The sequence below is a fragment of the Pyrgilauda ruficollis genome, unplaced genomic scaffold, assembly GCF_017590135.1.
Source record: "Pyrgilauda ruficollis isolate IOZ18807 unplaced genomic scaffold, ASM1759013v1 scaffold31, whole genome shotgun sequence".
NCBI lineage: Eukaryota > Metazoa > Chordata > Aves > Passeriformes > Passeridae > Pyrgilauda > Pyrgilauda ruficollis.
Genome location: NW_024524489.1, coordinates 8,887,324 through 8,906,070, shown reverse-complemented (window position 1 = coordinate 8,906,070; position 18,747 = coordinate 8,887,324). Strand labels below are relative to the sequence as shown.

The following is an 18,747-nucleotide window of genomic DNA, read 5'->3' as shown; positions in this document are numbered from 1 at the left end:
CTATTTAGGCAGGATGCAAAGAGGGAAGTTCTTTGCTTCTGTATTTAGAATAAGCCTTTTAAATCAGGAATTTATTTTCCTGGGCTTAAGAGAAGGAAAAGAAATGGACATTCCCAAGATGACAACAACACATCTAGGGTCCTGATGGTCAAAGGGGGAATGCTGTGTGGTTGTTTTGCCTCGTTTTTTCCTTCCTGGACAGGGATCTTAGAAAAATCCAGTTCTGAAATCGAGTAAGGAGAAAATTACCTATCAACTAACACCAACCTTTTGTATGGTGTTAAAAAGCACTTTTTGGATGTTTCCTGGAACTGAGGTCTTGACCATTTATGGTCTTTAAAGATTTCATCTGTTTCTTCCTGAGAGCAGGGACATTAACACCCAGGGCAGATCCCTCCAGTTGTGAGTTGATGTTGTGAGTTGATGTTCAATAACCCCCCGTAGTCCCCTGGAGAACACTTCTGCTTTTTCCCAAGTTGAGGTGCTGCCCCTCACTGTCACAAGGAGTGACACACTCTGCCTCATAGGCACCACAGCTTCTGTGGCAGAGAAAGGGATTCCTATACAAACACGGGACTAACTTAATCCCTGGGGAAATAACATCACTGTAATTATTCCCGAGATAAAAACATTGCCCATCTTAACTACAGCTGATGAAGTGCTTAACACCCTTGACTCTTGCAGCTGAACAGCTCGTGCTGTACAGGAACACTGGAGCAGCCCCTTGTGCTCCTGAGAGGCAAGATGCTCCAGCTCCAAAATGGTGGGAAAAAAGTTACAAGCTAATTTTTTTCTATTAGCATATGATATGCCTTGTTTGTGATTCCTCACTGAACTGAGGACTGGTTGCTTAGCCTGTGGATGGCAGTAAAATATCTTTGATGGAATAATTGAAAGGCATTGCAGAGAAGCATTTCCATTCAGAGGAGCTTTCTCAGGGGTTTATTGCTCAAGGAAGGCCAGAAACAGTTGCATTGATTTGCAGATGAGATGACAGGGAAAACATTTTCAAATACTGTAAGGTATTTATACTGCTTAAGATTTAAGGATTGTGCCTAACTAATCTTTTCAAAGCTCCCATGAAAGACAATCTAGCTTGCATCCTTTTAATGTGTTTTAAGCAGACTGGTGTCCCTTCAGCTGGTTTATCTCACACAGTGTGGCAGTGTATGCTGGAAATGGGCCAAGATAGAAACATCTGGTATTCTAAGGAGCAAATGAACAGGGCAAAATTTAGACTGTCCACAAGATAATCCTCTTGGTGCTGCTGCACAAGAGCCTAGGAGGTCAAAGAAGTCCCTCTGCCAGAGCACTTTGTTTTTGTGCTGAACTGCATAAAACAAAAGAGATTTGTGAACTAGGGTGGATGAGGAATGGCTGGGTTTATCCAGATTTTCTCCACATCCAGTTTAGCTTCTGGAGTTTAATGGTGCTGCAAGCTCTTCTAATCCCACCAGATATTTGTTTGATTCAGACACAAGCAAGCAGAGCCTGCCAGTTGCTACCCGAGTCACCCTCCTGGGAGATTCAGACAATTTTAGGAGTTGGTAGAAAGCGGGATTTACTAAAAAGCCTTGTTCCTCTCTCTGAAACAAATCTCTTTTCAAAATATCAAAAGCCTGTTCCTCTGATCTGTCTCCAAGGATTTGTAATTTCCAGCAGTTTCAAAGTGCTAAAAGGGCAAGGTGAAGTGGGGAAAGAGAAAACGAGCCCAAATAGATAGTGCAGGTGAGATGACAGCCATAACAGACTGCCCAAATCAAAGCAGCCACCAGAATGCCATCTAAAACATATATGTACACAAATCTACCTGAACAGCTGGTACTGCTGCCTTTGCAGTCATAACTTTAAGAAAAGGGCATCAAATTCCCTGAAGTGCAATTGCACCACCTGGAGCACAAGGAATCATTAAAAAATTCAGGATTTTCTGGAAAGTTCTGAACTGGGAGTCAGCATTGAAGAACCAAAGCATTCAAGGGTGTTGAGATGTGGGGCTGCAGCTTGGACCCCTTTGCAATCCAACCAGCCAAGCTCAAGTGGTACCAACACCACAGGGAATACATACCCGGAAATGAAAAATCCCAGCATAATCTTCCTGGAATCCTTGGTCCTTGGGTAAAACATTTTCCAAAAATTGTTTTCGCAGTGTCAGGGAGCCCAGGGCAGCCAGCATCCAGCAGTCACCTCAGGGGAGGGAAGAATCCAGAGCATCCAGTCAGTTACTTGCTGTTCTGGATCACAGCTGACTCTTCAGAAAGGGAATGGGCTGCAACATCTAAGAACCACTTTGCTAAAAACAACAACATTCTTCTGTCTCCTTTCCCCCCTCCAAAATGCTGAAGCACTGCACAAGATTCACCACAATGTCCACTGGGAACCCTGCTGTCACCAGCCACGCTTTTCTACTTTCAGGCTGCTCCTATCTTTTGCAGTCATGTTGAGACTTGCAGTCCAGAACACTCTTTAGGAAACCTTCAGACTTCTCAGTGGAGTGAGAAATGGGAAGGCATTTCTTACTACATGGGAGCAGAGCTGCTCCCAAAGACAAACATGGTCACGGAGCACAAGATGGAACTGCCACAGGGTGCAGACACATACTCTGATACTGGGTAAGTATCGCAGGAGTTGAACAGAAATATCCGCAGGAAGAAAACACTGGCAGTCAAATGAAGACATTAGGAAGGAAAGAAAATTCAGCCCTACAGAAAGTCAGAGTTGTGCCTATTTATCTACTCAACTGTGTTTGACCCTTCTTCCTGAAGCATCTGCCTGATCTCACAGCTGGATCTCCATTTCTAAGCTTGGCCTTACTCAGACAGAGGGCAGATGCCAGACAAAAGTAACAAAGATTTGAGCTGCTGCATTTGGGAATCCTGTTAAATATCTGCAATCAGCTGTGTGTGGACTTGTGCCAGTCTAGACTGACCTGCACTGATTGTTTACAGTAGCTACCATGGTCCACATCTTCCCAACGACCACTTGGAACATGGCAAAGCAGTCACAGGTCATTGCTTTGTGCAGATCTCCTCCAAATCAAGAATATCACCTTACCTATTTCTCCTTGCATGATGTCAAATCTGCTAACTCCATCCATGATCAAATAAGGATTTCGCTGAAGTTCCTGGAGGAAAGAAAATGCAAAGCACAGTGTGAGTACCCAGCCTTTGCCAGCAGTGTGTTCCTGCCCTTTGAAGACCTTGCCTGCCTTTTCCAGGTCTGAAAACTGCTTTTCTTGAGCCCTGATGTTTTACTGCCTGCCACCAACAAAACCAGAGGAGATACTCAGTTATCTCTTCTTTAATCTGCTCAGACATTCCTAGGGATGGGGACTTGGGGCTGGGTGCTCCCTGAGTTTTCATTTGGGTTTCTCTAATACTACTGACACCTTTCAGAGAGAACTCTGAGCTTGGCAGTAAAATCATGCACTTTTCTGGGGCACAGAGGGCAGAGACACACAGGTCTCCAAGCAAAGTGGAACAGGGTCTACACTTCAGCTCAGCAGTGGGTCTGGGAGCATTTTACACTCTAAGCCTTTTGTGTTTCCATTCAGGTCTGATACAGGTCAGCCTGGGCTGCTTTTCTTCACTGTGGTGAGGAAGATATAGAAAGAGAGCTTAATCTCTGTCTGCAAAATCCCATAGGCTGGGCTGACATTTTTGATTCAGGGAGAATTTTCCTTGAGAGTCTTGCTTGGGCAGTGAAGGGGGAAGCACTTCAGAGCTTGGCTTTGCACACAGAAATGTGAACCATTCTCCCAGCTGTGTCTGCTATTGGCCTGGGATATCTGAGTGCTCAGGAAGGAACAGCCTCACCACCCCCATGAATTACCCTTGGCACTCTCCATTGTGGTAAGGCTCTGTTTTGAAAGAGCAATCAGCCTGAAACAGGCAAGTCATCACACATGTAAGAAAACAAAGGGATAAAAGGAAGGAAAAAAAAGTCCTGGTTAAAAAAAAAAATAATACAGCAGCCCTTCCCTGAACAGGCCCTGCCATTCCTTCTCCCCAGCTGATGTGACATGCTGCACAAAAACGAGACCAGCTCACAATGTGACTCATGACTTGCACGCTTGTGTGAGCTCAGCATTAGCAAATGCTGTCAGCTTTCTGAAATGGCTCCACAGTGATCAAACCCCTCTAAAAAGTTTCCCTGTCAGGAAAAGATGCAATGCAACATCACTGTTCCAGGCTGGTGGGCAGATCATGCCGCCATAGCACTGCTGATGTGGGGGGAAGCAGCCTCAGCAGGCAAATTCCTGGAGAGATGCTTTCCTACAGCCATCTCCACCTACCCCAGGACTTTGGGGATTTGCAGGAAGAGATTTACCCATGGCATGGGAGCAGGCCTAAGACGTGTGGCCACCAGCAGCAGTGGTTGCTCGTTGTATAAGGAAGAAGCAGCATTGAGCTCTTTTACCTTCTGCTCTACATCCATCCCAGCCTTATCTTCTCCCTACCTCCATTTCCCACAGCAGTTTGTGCCCCTCACCTGGGTGAACTCAAAACTTCCCACAAGCAGGAAAGATTAAACTGCACGGCAAGGCCTTGAACTTGCCCGTGCTTTTGTGTGTGGCTGACTTGCTAGTAGTCATCCCAGAAAACCAACAGCATAGAGGAATGGCTATTTTTGTTTCCCCCATCATTTCTGAGGGCTTTGAAGTCTGACTTGCCAGAAGCAGGGTGGCTGGGCTACAGTGCATAGCTGCCACAGGGGTAAGCACCATCCAGAATCATGAGCCTGAAAGGAACGGGAAGGCAGCTGTGTCTTTATGGGACCCCCGAGGAAAGGGCTGATGCTGTGCTCCGTGCCAGGATGCTAAAGCTCAGAAGTGCTCTGTGGATCCTGCCAGTGCTGTAGTGGGGACTGGCTCAAAAGGCAGCCCATTAGATGCCTCACCAAATATTCTATTGCCCACCAAGGTGTTCGACTCCCCAGGGAACAAACAGGTATGAGCTGAGTCATTAAGCAGGTTCCTTGCTGAGAGAAACTGGCAATTTAGTCGAAAACCAGAAAAGATATAATCTGAAGTCAGCCCTAGCCCTGTGCCTATGCACACAGACATCTGTGGCTGGCAGAGGGAGCTCTCCAAGGCTGTATTCCCCACAGCACATGGAGCTCTGCTTCCAGGAGTCTGCACTCCCCACAGGCTCCGGGGCAATCGCTGAGACACAATACAGAGTGTGTTGTTTCCACCAGCCAGGGGAAGGGGCTGCTCAGCAGCTGTCTGGACCCACAGAGGGCTTCTGACAGAGCACAGAGAGGACATAATTGTGATGGAAGTGCTCTGGAAATCTGGACCTTCTCTACCGTGAGGAAAGGAAGTCTCCAATTAGCTCCTCTTCCTTCAAAGGCAAGAATACAGCAGGCATAAAACACCATATTGTCCATTATTGCAAAACACAGCTAAACACCTAGTTACCACTACACCAAATGTGCAAACCTCACTATTTCCTGCTGCTCAAATTGCTTGACAAAGAGAGGAACCACAGCTTTAACTATATGTCTGTCCAGAAGCAGTGCCCTGTTTCACTGAGAAATAATGAGGCTTTGTGGCATTTTCACCAAGACTTTTCCGTTTTAGCTGGAAGGGGAAGAAGAGGGAGCTCAGGGAGGCACGTGGTCTGTTCTCAGAGTATCTATGAGCCCAGCAGTGAAGGCAACCATATGGGCTGCAAGTCAAGCACTCTGCCTGAACTCATCCCCCCAGGACAAAGCTCTGATCACTCGCTTTCCCACTGAAGACTTCATTATGTATTCAAAAAGAAAGAGAAGTTCAAGTTCAAACCAGTTCATCCTCTAGAGCATGGTCTTAGCACACAAGTACTGTTCATCTAAAGGGCAAGATAGAGAATTAATCTGAGAGGTGGAAGAAAAGTGTCCTCTACATGCATTTAGCTCTAAATCTCATTTTATAATTGCTTGAAATTTTTAGGGAAGAACAAGTCCCCAGAAGGAGCTGGAGGTGAGTGGTGTAGATGTAGACCACATGCAGACATGCAAAGGACACAGTCAAACACTTCTGTGAAAAGCTGGAAGCCTGAGGTGGGATTTCCTAGGCAGTGCAAGCCAGTCTGGCTGCAGGCTGCTCTGGCTGGGTGCTGGCCACTTTCCCCCACATTTCTCCACTAGCCCAGCATGATCCTGAATGCAGGCACAAGGTCACTGAGGGGTAAGAGGCTGGAGATGACTGTTTGCAGAGCCACCTCCTGGTCAGTTCACCTTAACCCTAAAATAAAATCCCAGCCCTGTTTCTGCTCCTGCCACAGGTCCACATCCTTCCCTTCAGCTACCCTTGGGTCGCTCCCCGCTGCTGCAGCTCCACCATCCTTACACATCCTGCCACCGTGAGTAATGGTGCTACACACACAAATTATGACAAATAAAAAGGCTGCTATTTATTGAAAGCCAAACTGTTCTCAGCTGGACAAATGTTAATTCAGCAGCACTGCTGTGCCTGTAATAGTGTTGCTGTGGATTAAGAAATAAACATGGCAGCACAGTTCCCTGGGCTGCAGGCCCTGCCCAGCAGCGCGCTGAGGAGGGGTCAGTCACACCACTGCCATACATCCCATAACCACAGGAAACCTCCACAGAAATAAGACATTTGGGATACCAGGGAGGGCAGAACAAAGGACAAAGGTAGCGGAGAGGCTGGAGCACAAGAAGCAGATGAGGGAGCTGGGTTTTTTTAGCCTGAAGAAAAGGAGGCTCAGGGGGGTGATCCACATCTGCCTGAAAGGAGGTGGTAGCCATGCAGGAGCTACAGAGTCTCTTCTCCCAGGTAACAAGTGACAGAACAAGAGGAGATGGCCTCAGGCTGTGCCAGGGCAGGTTTATGTTGGATATCAGGAAAAATTCATTTACTCAAAGGGTGGCCAAGCATTGGAACAGGCTGCTCACAGAGGTGGTACAGTCACCTCCCTGGAGGTATTGAAAAGACATGGAGATGTGGTACTGGGGATGTGGTGGCTTGGCAGTGCTGGGTTAATAGTTGAACTCCCTGATTTTAAAGGTCTTTTCCAACCCACACAATATAAACTGTGCTGGGCCACACCAAAGATCTGACATGCAATGACTCGTCTCCAACAGATCGGAGAGGGAGAGGATAAACGAGCAAGCCAAAATTAATAGGAAAAATCAGACTACTCTCGAGGGGTCTGCTTGCACTGACAGAACTCAATTCCCTGCTTTACAGCAGAATAGCTCAATTCTTAATTGCCTGATTTCAATACAAATGCATTGGTTGCTTATAAAAGCCATGCTCTGCTCCAGTTCTCTTTTGCATTGGAAGAATGAGCTCACCAGACTCCACACAGGCGTGGAGCCCACAGATGTGAAAGCTAAGTCTGCTGGAGGATGGACTGGTGTCAACAACCAGACAAAAACAGAAACCAGCTCGGGTTTTACCTGAAACCTGTTTGCTTTGTGTGGCTCACTGCTAAAACAAAGGAGGCAAAGACAAAGGAGGCGCAAGGGAAGCAGTCCTGTGTACCTGGAGCCTTTGAGAGTCAGTTTCCTTAGAGGTCTTGGAACCTCCCCCTGGGATCATACAGTAAAAGCTGGAAGTGCCACGGTGTTACCAACTACCCCCCAGCCAACACAGCCACATGATCCTGCAGGGAAGCAGGGCAGTGAGCAGACCATCACAGCAGCACTGCTTTGCAATCCAGCCAGGATGCACAAATTCCCCCATACAATCAACTCTTCCCAAAGATCAATGGAGTCGGGAAATACGAGGCAAATAAACATTTTCCATCTTCCAGAAGGACAGATGTAATGGCTGGTGATGCACTGCAGCTTCCCCAGCCCTCAGGGATGATCTTCAAGTCGAGGTCAGGTGCAATCAGCTGAGTAGGCAAGGGCTGAGACGGTGGCAGCCTGGGGATGCTGCTCCCGTTCAATTACCCTGATTGCACACGCACTCTCGGGAAGAACAAGGCGGATTGATTTTGATTTTCATCACGGAGAAACACTGACCAGGATCCAAGAGCCTCCAGGCCCCTGGGAAAGACTGAAGCTGTGACTCCACCACAAACAGCTGGTGAGCAGCTTTGGCTCATGGCAGGGACTGCTGGCCCCAAAGTGACAGACCTGCAGGACACCACTATCCCTCACTGCCACACATTTCCCGTGACTTCCCTCATCAAAGCAGCTTGTGTGACAACCTGCATTTCTTTTTCCTCTTCTTTTTGTTTTTGGTAGGTTTTTCTTTGTTTTTCTCCTCTTCCATTAGAGACTAGTTTTTGGGTTAACTTCAAATTGTTGTGTAAATTCTTGCCTGAATGAAATCTGCCCTCCAGCTACAGACAGGCCAAGGCTGATACAGTAAGAAATCCAGCTCAGCTTATCCGTCTAGAAAGATGCTAACTTCAAAATTATTTTTTTAAAGGGTCGATTTTTTTTAAAGTCAGCTGCTGGATTCAAAATTCCTTAATGCTGATGCTAATTCCTGGAAATTTCTGGGAAATAAATAACAGGCCAAGGAACAAATAATCACCAAAAGCTATGCAGGATTACAATAGATACTCTGCTGCTGAAAGGTGGTTATGTTTTCTTTGGGAAGGGACAGAGGAAGGGAATTAAAAACATGAGCCAGCTCTTTTACAGAGTGATTCAAATGATGGATCACTTTTCCCAGCTAACAAGCATTGGCTCAATGAGTATAATTTTCTCCAATGTTTTTTAGGTGCTGAGTGCAGTAGCACAGGGCTCTGCTATGAGAACAAGCTGTATCCCTTGCCTGAGTTCACACTGTCTCTTTCTGCACCTCCCATCCAAGGAATTTTTTGGACACTACCTTTCTCATCACCTTGATGCCTTGTGAAGGCTGACCTAGAACAGAGGCTAGATGGAGTTAAAGTAGGGATTTATTAAAAAGCCTCGATGAATCTACCTTGGGCAGCACAAGAGCCCAGCCAGGGCTACATCCAAGATGAACCCAAAATGGCCACAAAATGGACAACCAGTCACGAGGTCTCTCACTTTTATAAGTTCTGGTCCATTAGCATATTGGAGTTAATTGTCCAGTTACAGCTTTAGCTTATGAAGTCCCAGCCTTCTTGTTTTTCTCTCTTCATTCTGCCACTGTTTGTGCTCTTGGGCCTGAAATTTGGATTGGTTGTCCTTGGTCCCCAGCTAGAGAAGGAATTGTTTTGTCTACCTACTCTGTGAAGAGAGCTCACCATCCCCTAATATGAAGTTCAGAACTACACACTAAAGCAGAACAGAATTTGAAAAATATAACAGCTAAAACGTGAGGCATCAACCTGACCCCAGATACCTGAGACAAACACCCAAGGAATCCGTGCCCTGATGCTCTGAACAAAGCCCCTGTCAGCTCTTTCAGACAGTCCTTTCACCAGGCACATCCCTGCAACTCACATCAGAGGCACTCAGGGATTCCTCCCATGCTGATCCCCAAACTTCCACTGGCCTCCTTGCAGCTTCTCTTCCAGTTGCTCCCACACATAACTGTCCATGCTAATCAGAGGACAGATCTTCTTATGCCAGCTCCTGCTCACCATCCCCTCATTCCATAATGGGTTCCCAAGAGACCAAGGGTGAGCAGGGCAGGAGCAGCAGTCTGCGACCTTGAAGACCCTTCAGAAAAGCCTTCAGCAACTTCACCCTGTGCCCATTTCAGCCTTCTTCTAAAGCATAAGCACTGAAGATCACGGACTATCCTTCACATTTACAATGGGCACCACACTGAGCCCTGGTGCAGGGCCAAGGCACTGCTGCACAGGGGGTAATCTCTCTCTCCTCACACATATCATATCTGAAAATATGACCAATGTTAGCTGAAGTAAACCATTCCACATTTAGCATCACCTCAATTCACATCATCTGGACCATCCTCCTTCAATTTCTTTTTGCATCTGCACAGTATTATGCACTATGATCAGGACAGAGAGAAATCTTTAGCCTGAACAATAATGGAATAAAAATGCATATTCTGCAACAGTTAATCATTTCATGGCTTCTTCGGTTCCAATCAATAGCTTGTGTGAAGGAAAAGCAGCAAACAATGAAAAAGAATTGTTCTGAACATTTTAAAAGGAGCATCTCAGTTTTTAAAATCTGACATAATTCTTCACAGAGAATTTCCCTTTGATTGATCTTTAGAAAAGCCTAGCGATAGAAAATAATTTATTCAGTACAAAACAGATCTTCTTTTCCAATTCTCAAAACTGTTGGTGAGCCAAAGGAATACGTAATTTTGAGGTTCTGCTGTATTTGGTACCTTCAGCCTGACCTCTAGTAATGCTTGAAATACCACATGCAAAACCTCTGCTACAGATTTCACATTTCAATGGGCATAGATTGTGGACCTGGGGATGCAAACACAACCTGAAGCAGTCCCCATCTGATGGGAAACTCTAACTATTGCACAGCTGGGAAAAGTGACATTCCGAATGTTGTCTTGGTGCTCCTTCCCTCCCTTTTCAGGCACTTGCCTATTAAACAAGATGAGTTTACAAGTCAAAAAGTTGTTTCTGACAGTCACTGCTGACTGTCACTGTCTGAAATCAAGCTGTTTTCTCTCCTCTTTATACATTACCCCCAGATATGAAGACTCCAAATCTGAGTGTAATTGGCAATTCTCTTGACAATGTACAAGGTAAAATAGAAGCAGCATGTAGCTCAACTGCTCAGCTGGATCTGGAACAAAGACAGCAGTTATAATTGCTATCTACCACTTAAATAACCAGATACTGCACGACAATAAATGGAGGCTAAGAGATTATTAGGACCAAGATGCCAGTCACAGGTACAATTCCAGACAAATTTATTTTAATGTCAGAAGGAGCTAATGGAGGAGGCTGGGAAAAACACAGATATGGGTTAAATTGGCCATGATTTGTCAGCAGGATACAACTGCACCGAGTCTCTGGGAGATGTATTCAGGCTGGAAACAGTCTCTCTTGGGGAAATTATAGGTATCTCTTGGCTGAGTTGTTTAGGTAGCTTAAACACCTGGGATCACATATCCTTAGAGTTAGCACTGCAATGGCCTGGGAACAAAGATTTTACAAACATTTCTGCATGGGTGAAAGGTGCCCCACCTGATATCTCCCTCTTCCTCCTGGGGGACCAACTCCCAGAGGCAGCTGGACACAGCACTGGCCTTTCAGGGCTTATGAGAAGCAAACACAGCTTTATTTGCCTCCTGACCCCTCACTCAAAACATCTGCAGCTCTGTAAATGAAAAGCAAACACTGCAATTCAGCAGCACCTTCTACCCCTGCTTCATTCTGTCGGGAAAGTGAGGCCACATTCTGATGTCACCATGACACAGCATGGCTGTTGTGGTGACGTCTGAGAATTTCTGGTTGCTCTCCTCAGCCCTTTATCTTGCATCTTGTCTGGCAAGGTGAAGCCTGGATGGCTGGGAGACATCTGCAGGTGAAAATTTTGATCAAACTGAGGAAAAAAAAAAATGGGGCCTTCTTCAGCACTGGAATCCTGAGTTTCTGTTCCAGATGACCCAGTTGAGTCGGCAGTCTCAACTTTTGTCCCTTGTCATAGAAGGGCAGCTGGTGATGCTGCTTTAGCCTCTATAAATGAACAAAAGGCTTTTCAATGCTCACATCATGAACCCTGGGCCATGAGCATATGGTTTAATTTTTTGAAGGAGAGCTCTGGCAAAGCCAAGGATTTTGATCCTTTTCCTACCTGAAAAGAAACACTCTGGAAAATTGCTAGCTGCTGCTGCAAAAAAAATCTTCAGAAGGGAAGTGGCGGGATGGAGAGGACATATGTAAATTTTTGAAACCAATTGCACAAAAACTTTTATTCACAGCCTTAGTATTCATGGATTCAGCAAAATAGAAGGGAATTCTCCAATATCTGCCTCACCTGACAAACTTCAAGCACTAGGAGCAGCAGATTCTGCTTTTGGCAAGGTACGTCAGTCCCTTTGCACATGAAATAACTCTCAGGATATTAGAGTGGGATAGATGTTCATCCCACAGTGCAGTGCCTCAAAATCAGTGGTATTTGGGTTTCTAAGTCACTTTGTATGCTTTTATAGTCCTACACTTCTCTGCTGCAAAAGCACCGGGGTGTTAGTACTTAAGAGAACTGTATCATAACATTTTATTCCAGTTTATTCATCTTTAAAATGCCCCTGGAGAGCCCTTTCTAATATCTGTGTTTGTCTTTTGTGAGCCTAATGCTTAGTTATCCTACTTTTTCTCTCTCAGACTGGAAACAGAGGCAACTAACTCCTCTCCTTTGCATTTTTAGTTACTTTCCTAATACAACCAACTTTCAAGAGAGATTATTCCCACCTGCTGTGAACCCATAGGCAGAGTGAAAAAACACAGCACCAGAGACAGACTTTTTGAAGGAAAACTGCCTAAGGAGAAGCCCAGACCTTCAGCCTGTGGTAGGAGCAGCTTCTGCAGAAGACAATGATCTCTTCATGGCACCTCCACAGAAGACACCCAAATATCTGCGCCCAGCACCTCCACACCTACCAAGTGCTGTGTTTCGTGCCTTTCCGTGTGGGCATCCACATTTACCAGCTCTGCAGGCTGTCCTGGCTACTCTGCTTCCCTTCTGGGATCCACGAGTTTCAACATCCACGCTGGCTGCGTCCTCTGCTGCTGCTGTGCCAAGGCCACCACGCTGCCAAGCTCCAGCACACCCTCACTGCCCTAACCCATCTGTCACCCAAATAAATATTTTCCTGTTGTTTCGTGCTGTCTCTTTACAGTCTCACCGTCACTGTCTCTATACCCTGAGGCATTGTCCCAGCCCAGGGAAGCCAAAGGCCCCAGGCAGTAATGTGCTCAGCAAAACCCAGGAAAAGGGCAGCACGTGGCTCATCCAGGAGCTGCACCAGCAGCAAATGGCACACAGCAGTGCTCTACAGAGCAGTTGGACCACGGGAAGATTTCCTAAATTAGGTCCTAGGATAAAAGAGCTGAGCATGTGATTCCACCTCCCGTTCTAAACTTCCATATGCCAGACGATAACTGCCTATTAAATTGCAACTGGGAATCAGCACACAAACTTCATCTCCTGCCTTGTCCCAATTACTTTAAAATAGGTATTGCTGAGTCAGTCGCCTGGATTACAGAAATCAGAGATCTTCAACAGTATTTAACAACTTTTCAGGTTTGCACTAAGTCCTCTAGAAGCAGATCAAAGTGGGAGCAGTAGTTCCAGTCAGGTTCACAGGTGGAAGCAAACTTCCTACAAAAACGTGCCTAATGGAATCATTAATGTTGCAGAGGTTGTGTTACAGATGAGTAATACAATAGTTGGCTCTCACAGTTAAGAGATATATATTATGTAGATGTTAAAATGCACAGTGATGTTACTGTGATGTGTCCCTCCATAGTTCTCTTTCCCTTCCCCCTTTTAACAGCCTCAGCAGTCAGGGCATTTAGAGAGGGCCAGCTTATTACCGAGAGGCTCAGGGTAACAACACATGACCTCCAACCAAGATATAAGAAAGTAATCTCCACCAATGGACAGCAGAGGAAGAATTGACTGAAAAAACCTGGGAGATGCTCAAGATATAAAAGGCAAAGCATCCATTTTGTAGACGAGCACGTGGCTGATAGTCACGGGGGCTCCCAGCGCTGCAATTTTTCCTCATTTAGCCCATTTGTTGCAATTTTTGTTAACATTTAATAAACCTTTAAAATTTTTAAAAGTAAGCAATTGTTTCTCACAGGTTATCATCCCTCCACACATCCCACAGCAAGGATCCCTCCTTACAACTGTGTTTTCAGTGTTTCCCTTGAGGTCTACTCTCCTACTCAACACAGTGTGAAAAACGCATATTATGTGATTAGCTTTTCGCAAATATTAAAATGAATATTATTTGTGTTATATTAGAAAGTTATAATGTATTAATCCTTTTCAGTATTGTGCTAAATATAGTTTTAGGCTATAACATAATATTAAAGTAGAAACTATGGGATGTAAGATACTTTTTCTAACTAGCTCAAGAAATTCTTCGCACAGAGAAAACAGCAACAAGACACCAAAATCTCCAAGAGAAGAATTATTGCCTCCTTTTCGGGAAGAACCAAACTTGGTGGGGACTGAGATGACTGATTTACAAGATGAGGGGAGGAAGTTGACAATAACCAGAAAACACCCTTTGTTTGAAAAGAATTTTTGAATCATGTATGAGATAAATTAACATGCAACAGGCTATTGCTTTTAAAGGTTAATTCTTTGTTAGCAACCCATGCTTTCAAGAGGAAAGCATCCGAACATTTGTAATTCTTTGCTTTTTTATTGTCCTGACTCTGATTGTCCAAATTCTTGTTGCTCTAATTTGTACTACTGTTTTTATAACCATTTTATTACTATTAAAATTTTAAAAATTTTAAACAAATGATTGGTGTTTTTCACACCAGCACCTAGCCACTGGCCATCAGTGGTCCCATTGAGCAGCAGTGCCACAAAGCTCCCCAGCTGCTGGAACTCACCGTGGGCCTCTTCCACTGGATCTGCCGGAGCTTCTCCTCCGGGAGCAGGGTGGGACCGATGGAGCTGATGTGGGCCGGGAAGGTGGCATCCTCAAAGAGCAGCCCTCGGCTCAGGCACGAGGCTCGCAGGTCCCTGAAGTCCTGGCTGTTAAATTTCTTCAGGTTCTGGAGGCTTCCTGTGGCTCCAGTGGTTTGCCAGCCCCGCTCTGGCGTGGGAGCGGAGCTGGGGGCGAGCATCCTCTCCCTGTGGGGGGAGGACAGGGGCTGAAATTGGTTTCCCGATGCAAAGTGTGCATCAGTAGTGTGTGGGATAACACCTCCCCCTCCCACCAGGAGGACTGTGGAGCTGCAGCTTGCAAAACTGAGGGCAGCCACAGTGACAAAATCCTTATTAGCTGGAAATGCATGGGGAAAGAGCAGTCGTCAAATCCTGGCTGGTTTATCTTAAACCAGTGCTGTCAGTGCTACAAATTCAATTTGGAGTCTTCCCCGAGGACAGGGAGCAAAGCTGTTAGCGAGCTGCTGTGTGAGCACGGAGGTACAGCTGCAATGTAAGCCAGCACAGGGGAAGGAGCAGGAGCTGCACACGCAGGGGAGTGGGAGTGTGAGCAGGGATGATGCCCACAGGTTCCTAAAATTCTTCGGGTCAGGTATCACAGCTGTGCCCAGAGCACAGGATTGCAAGCTGCTGTTTAAACTGGGCAGTCACTGCGTGGCTTCTCCAGGTATTCCAGTCTGAAGCAGGGTGGAACCCCTCTCTGTTAATGTGTCTGACAGAAAGGGGCGCTTTAATTAGGAAACTGAACATTTCATACACACAGTGAAACCCTGGACTAAACAGACCTGCTAATACACCTGCTGGCACAGCTAGGGATGGATGCAGGAGCCAAAATCTCCTGTTGAGGGCTCTGTCCCTTTACAGGCATCAAAGAGCACAGCAGGAGTCCTGCCATCAAAGATCTACTTTTGTTCCAAAGGGAGGTAGCTCATCTTCCATGGAGACACTGGACTGTGGGATGGGAGAGATTTTAGTACAGCAGTGGGAGAAGGACACAAGAAAGAGGGAAAACTGCACATTTGGAGGGGCCAGTGGCACTGGAGCTTAAAGAAAGCAACTTGTTCTGTCCAACCAGAGCACAAGTTTTGAGGTGTGCTCCCCAGAGCCACATGGATGTACAGAGACACACACCTGGGCACCAGCTCCTGGGGATGTCCCTTCAGCTGGAAGGTTCTGCTGTGGTTTCAGGGCTCAGAGAAGTAGCAGGAAGGTTGTGCAGCCTGCCTTGCCTCCTGGTTCCTTCAGCTCCTGTCGTAACACAGAATTACATGTTGCTGGATAAACACATGACACAGGGTCCACCCCAGTTTTCATCCTTCATTCCCATTTGCCCTCACAAAACCAAAATATTAACTATCCTGAGCTATATTTCCCCTTTTGCTTCTTTCCCTATGAAAAAAGAAGCCCCTTATCAGCAGACTTTTAAAGGCAGAGTCCCTGTGATCCTGCTCTGGCATCTTGTTTTTTGGATTCCGCCACACTTGATCCAGGGATTCCTGCCCCCAGCTCCTGGCTTCCATAAATTAGCCCTGGAAAATCCACCACATGCCCTGGGCAAGCCTCACCTGCAGTTAATTAACTTTGCTGTGCTAATTTCTAGCCTGAAGTCACCTAGTCTCACTTTCCAGCAACCGGATGCCATAGCTCTTTTGGTTGGTTGGTTTTGTTTGCTTGTTTGATTTTCTTTTTGTTGTTCAAATTTTTTTTGTAGATGAAAGGGTTCTTTTCTGCCAAACAAACTTATCTGTAGATCTGAGATGTCCCTGGTGCTGCACAAACAGAGCAGATGGCTCCAGTAAGAGCAAAGCCTCAGGTTTGTATTGTGAATTCTTCCCACATGTCAGAAACACAGCTCAGCTGCAGTGAAGGTGTGATACAGCCCCCACTCCCCTCCCTACACCCTTTTCACTTAGTCTCATCACCTTTCTCAGTGCTTCAAGTCACTTAGCCTCCTGGCATGGTAACAACAGCCTAAACAAATAAGTGGTTTTGCATCTCATTGTTTTAATTAAAAGCCCCACAAAAAAATCCAAAACCACCCTCGGCCAACAAGAAGAGAGAGCATTCCCCTGGGGATTGCATTTTTTAATACAATGGAAATAAATCTTATGTAATGTACCATAACACGACAAGGGAATGGCTTCTTAACAAATACTCATTTGAAACTGTGCCCAGGCTCCGTGCATGCTAAGATCTATTTCTTGAAACAGTGTTCCAGCAAAACTGATTACTAATTCCAAAGCTCAAATTAAAATTAACAGAGCTTGAAGGCTGGGTCTGACACGCGTTCCCTCTCTTCTGACAGAGAACAAGAGTTTTTAGCATGTGTGTGTGTGTGTTTAATTACGTTGTTTAACATATTGGGATTAAATTAGCAACCAGACTGAGGAAAATAACACACTTAACTACTACTCCCTTGCAGGAATATCTTCATCAGCACAGACACATGAGTTCCACGCCCACCCATGCCCCTCTGCAGGCAGCCCATGGGGTCAGGACCTGCCTAGCACTGCCCTGGCTGCTCCAACACGCTCTGATGGTCGCCTCTTTTGGAGCAGCATCCTGAATCCTGGCCACAGCTCTCCCACGTGGCTCTCACGGGTCCATCAGCAACAGCAAAGGTCACAAAAGTTGTTAAAGCTGAATGTTGCCTGCTTGGTTGGGGAGCTTCTTACTGTTACTGACCTCGAGAGGCAGAAAGGCTTTCAAGGGACAGAGTTATAATGGAATGGATACCGGAGATGTTGCCCTTGCACTGCTGCCTGACACAGGATGCAAGGAGAGAGGGAGGGATTCCAAACACTCACAAAGTCTGGTTCAGACATACTGTCAAACTCTAAAGAAAACAAAGAGATTGCCACTCAACTAAGGGAAGAAATTATTATTCAGAAGGGGGTAAACATTCAGGAGGGGCTAAACAAATATTTGCTTAGTCCTGGGATCTCCTTCAACACACTTACTTATCTGAAATGGAGAAGGGAATCACACCCAACTTTGCTGCTCTTTTTTGGTTCCTCTTCCTTCTCAGCAGAGGGATATCCGTGTTGTCTGTCCCTGAGAAAGGGACAAACAGCAAAGAAAGAGGGAGAGGAAGTAAGCAGTGGAAAATCCACAGACAGAAGGATACAAAGAGATCAAGTGATGCAGCTGGAAAGGATGGGAAGGAAAGAGGAGTCTCTGAACACAGCAGGGCAAAAAGGTTGGTGACTCCTGCAGAAATCCATGGGGAAACCCCAAGCAGCCAGCATTCTCTGCACTGAACAGCTTAAAAGGCAGCAGTGAAGGTGTGTCCTGCCTCCCTCCAGCTCTCATTCAGCAAAGATGTCAAGCCACAACTATAATCAGGTACTCAATGGCAGCAAAAGCTACTGACAGCTAATTACTCTTTGCATAAAGATTTATGTCACAGTACAGACATCATTTCCTTCAATGGCTTTGGTATTTTTCAGAGTAGAAAGTAGAAATAGGCAATTAGAAACCATGTGTACTTCATAGCTGAACCTTCTCCTCTCCACTGATTTTCTCAAAACATTTCCATTATATGTTGGCTTAGCTGAATTTCTGTACTTTAGAAAGAGCAACTAATTTTCTCAAACACAACAAAGAGTACCAGAAGAGCTGAAAAGCCAGCAGCCCTTCTTCCCCTGCTTCCTTTCAAACACTCCAAACTATCAAGCTACATTCCATCTCCCCGTAATATTCAATATACGCCACAGTAATGCCAGCACTCTTTCCTCTAAGATCCTGTCATTCACGTACTTGAAGCATTGTAAAAATGTCAGGGACTCAGTTCCAGAATTATCTTATAATGAAGGAAAGTGTGAGTTTATTATCCCTCCTGGCATTCAGAGGAAGAAACAAATGAGAGGCAGCAGCCCCTGCAGAGACAGCAAGCTGAGGATGCAGTGCAGGGACCAGAACGTGGATGTCCCAAACTCCACATGGACAGCAGCTCCTTGCACACACCACGTGCAAAAGCCTTGAGTACCACAGAAAATCAAAACCAAAGCCAGGCACTCTGGCAGCCCTCGAGGAGATTACTTTCCCAGTGGCATCTTGCACGACCTTCTGCTCCAAACAGCCTGTGAAGTACTCCCTTCTGGCTATTTATTAACTCAATTTTCTTCTCGTTTTGCATACACAGCATAGGACAGTTCCAGATACCTTTTTTCTACCTCATTTAACACCAGCCTACAGTAACTATAGCATCCTCCTCATCTTAGAATCTCTACT

The 18,747-nt window shown here is 45.8% G+C and overlaps 1 protein-coding gene across 1 annotated transcript in view; it reads right to left on the bottom strand.

Annotated features, from left to right (window-relative positions):
- The window catches only part of CAPN13 (calpain 13), a 48,534-nt gene extending 30,939 nt beyond the window's left edge, over window positions 1-17,595 (bottom strand). Inside the window, exons 1-5 of the mRNA XM_041474003.1 lie at window positions 17,475-17,595; window positions 15,646-15,762; window positions 14,457-14,700; window positions 3,052-3,121; window positions 2,066-2,184 (exon numbers count right to left, since the gene is read on the bottom strand). Coding sequence (XP_041329937.1) covers window positions 2,066-2,184; window positions 3,052-3,121; window positions 14,457-14,693 — 426 coding nt within the window. The 5' untranslated portion in view covers window positions 14,694-14,700; window positions 15,646-15,762; window positions 17,475-17,595. The remainder of the gene's footprint in view (window positions 1-2,065; window positions 2,185-3,051; window positions 3,122-14,456; window positions 14,701-15,645; window positions 15,763-17,474) is intronic.
- Between the last annotated feature and the right edge of the window lie 1,152 nt (window positions 17,596-18,747).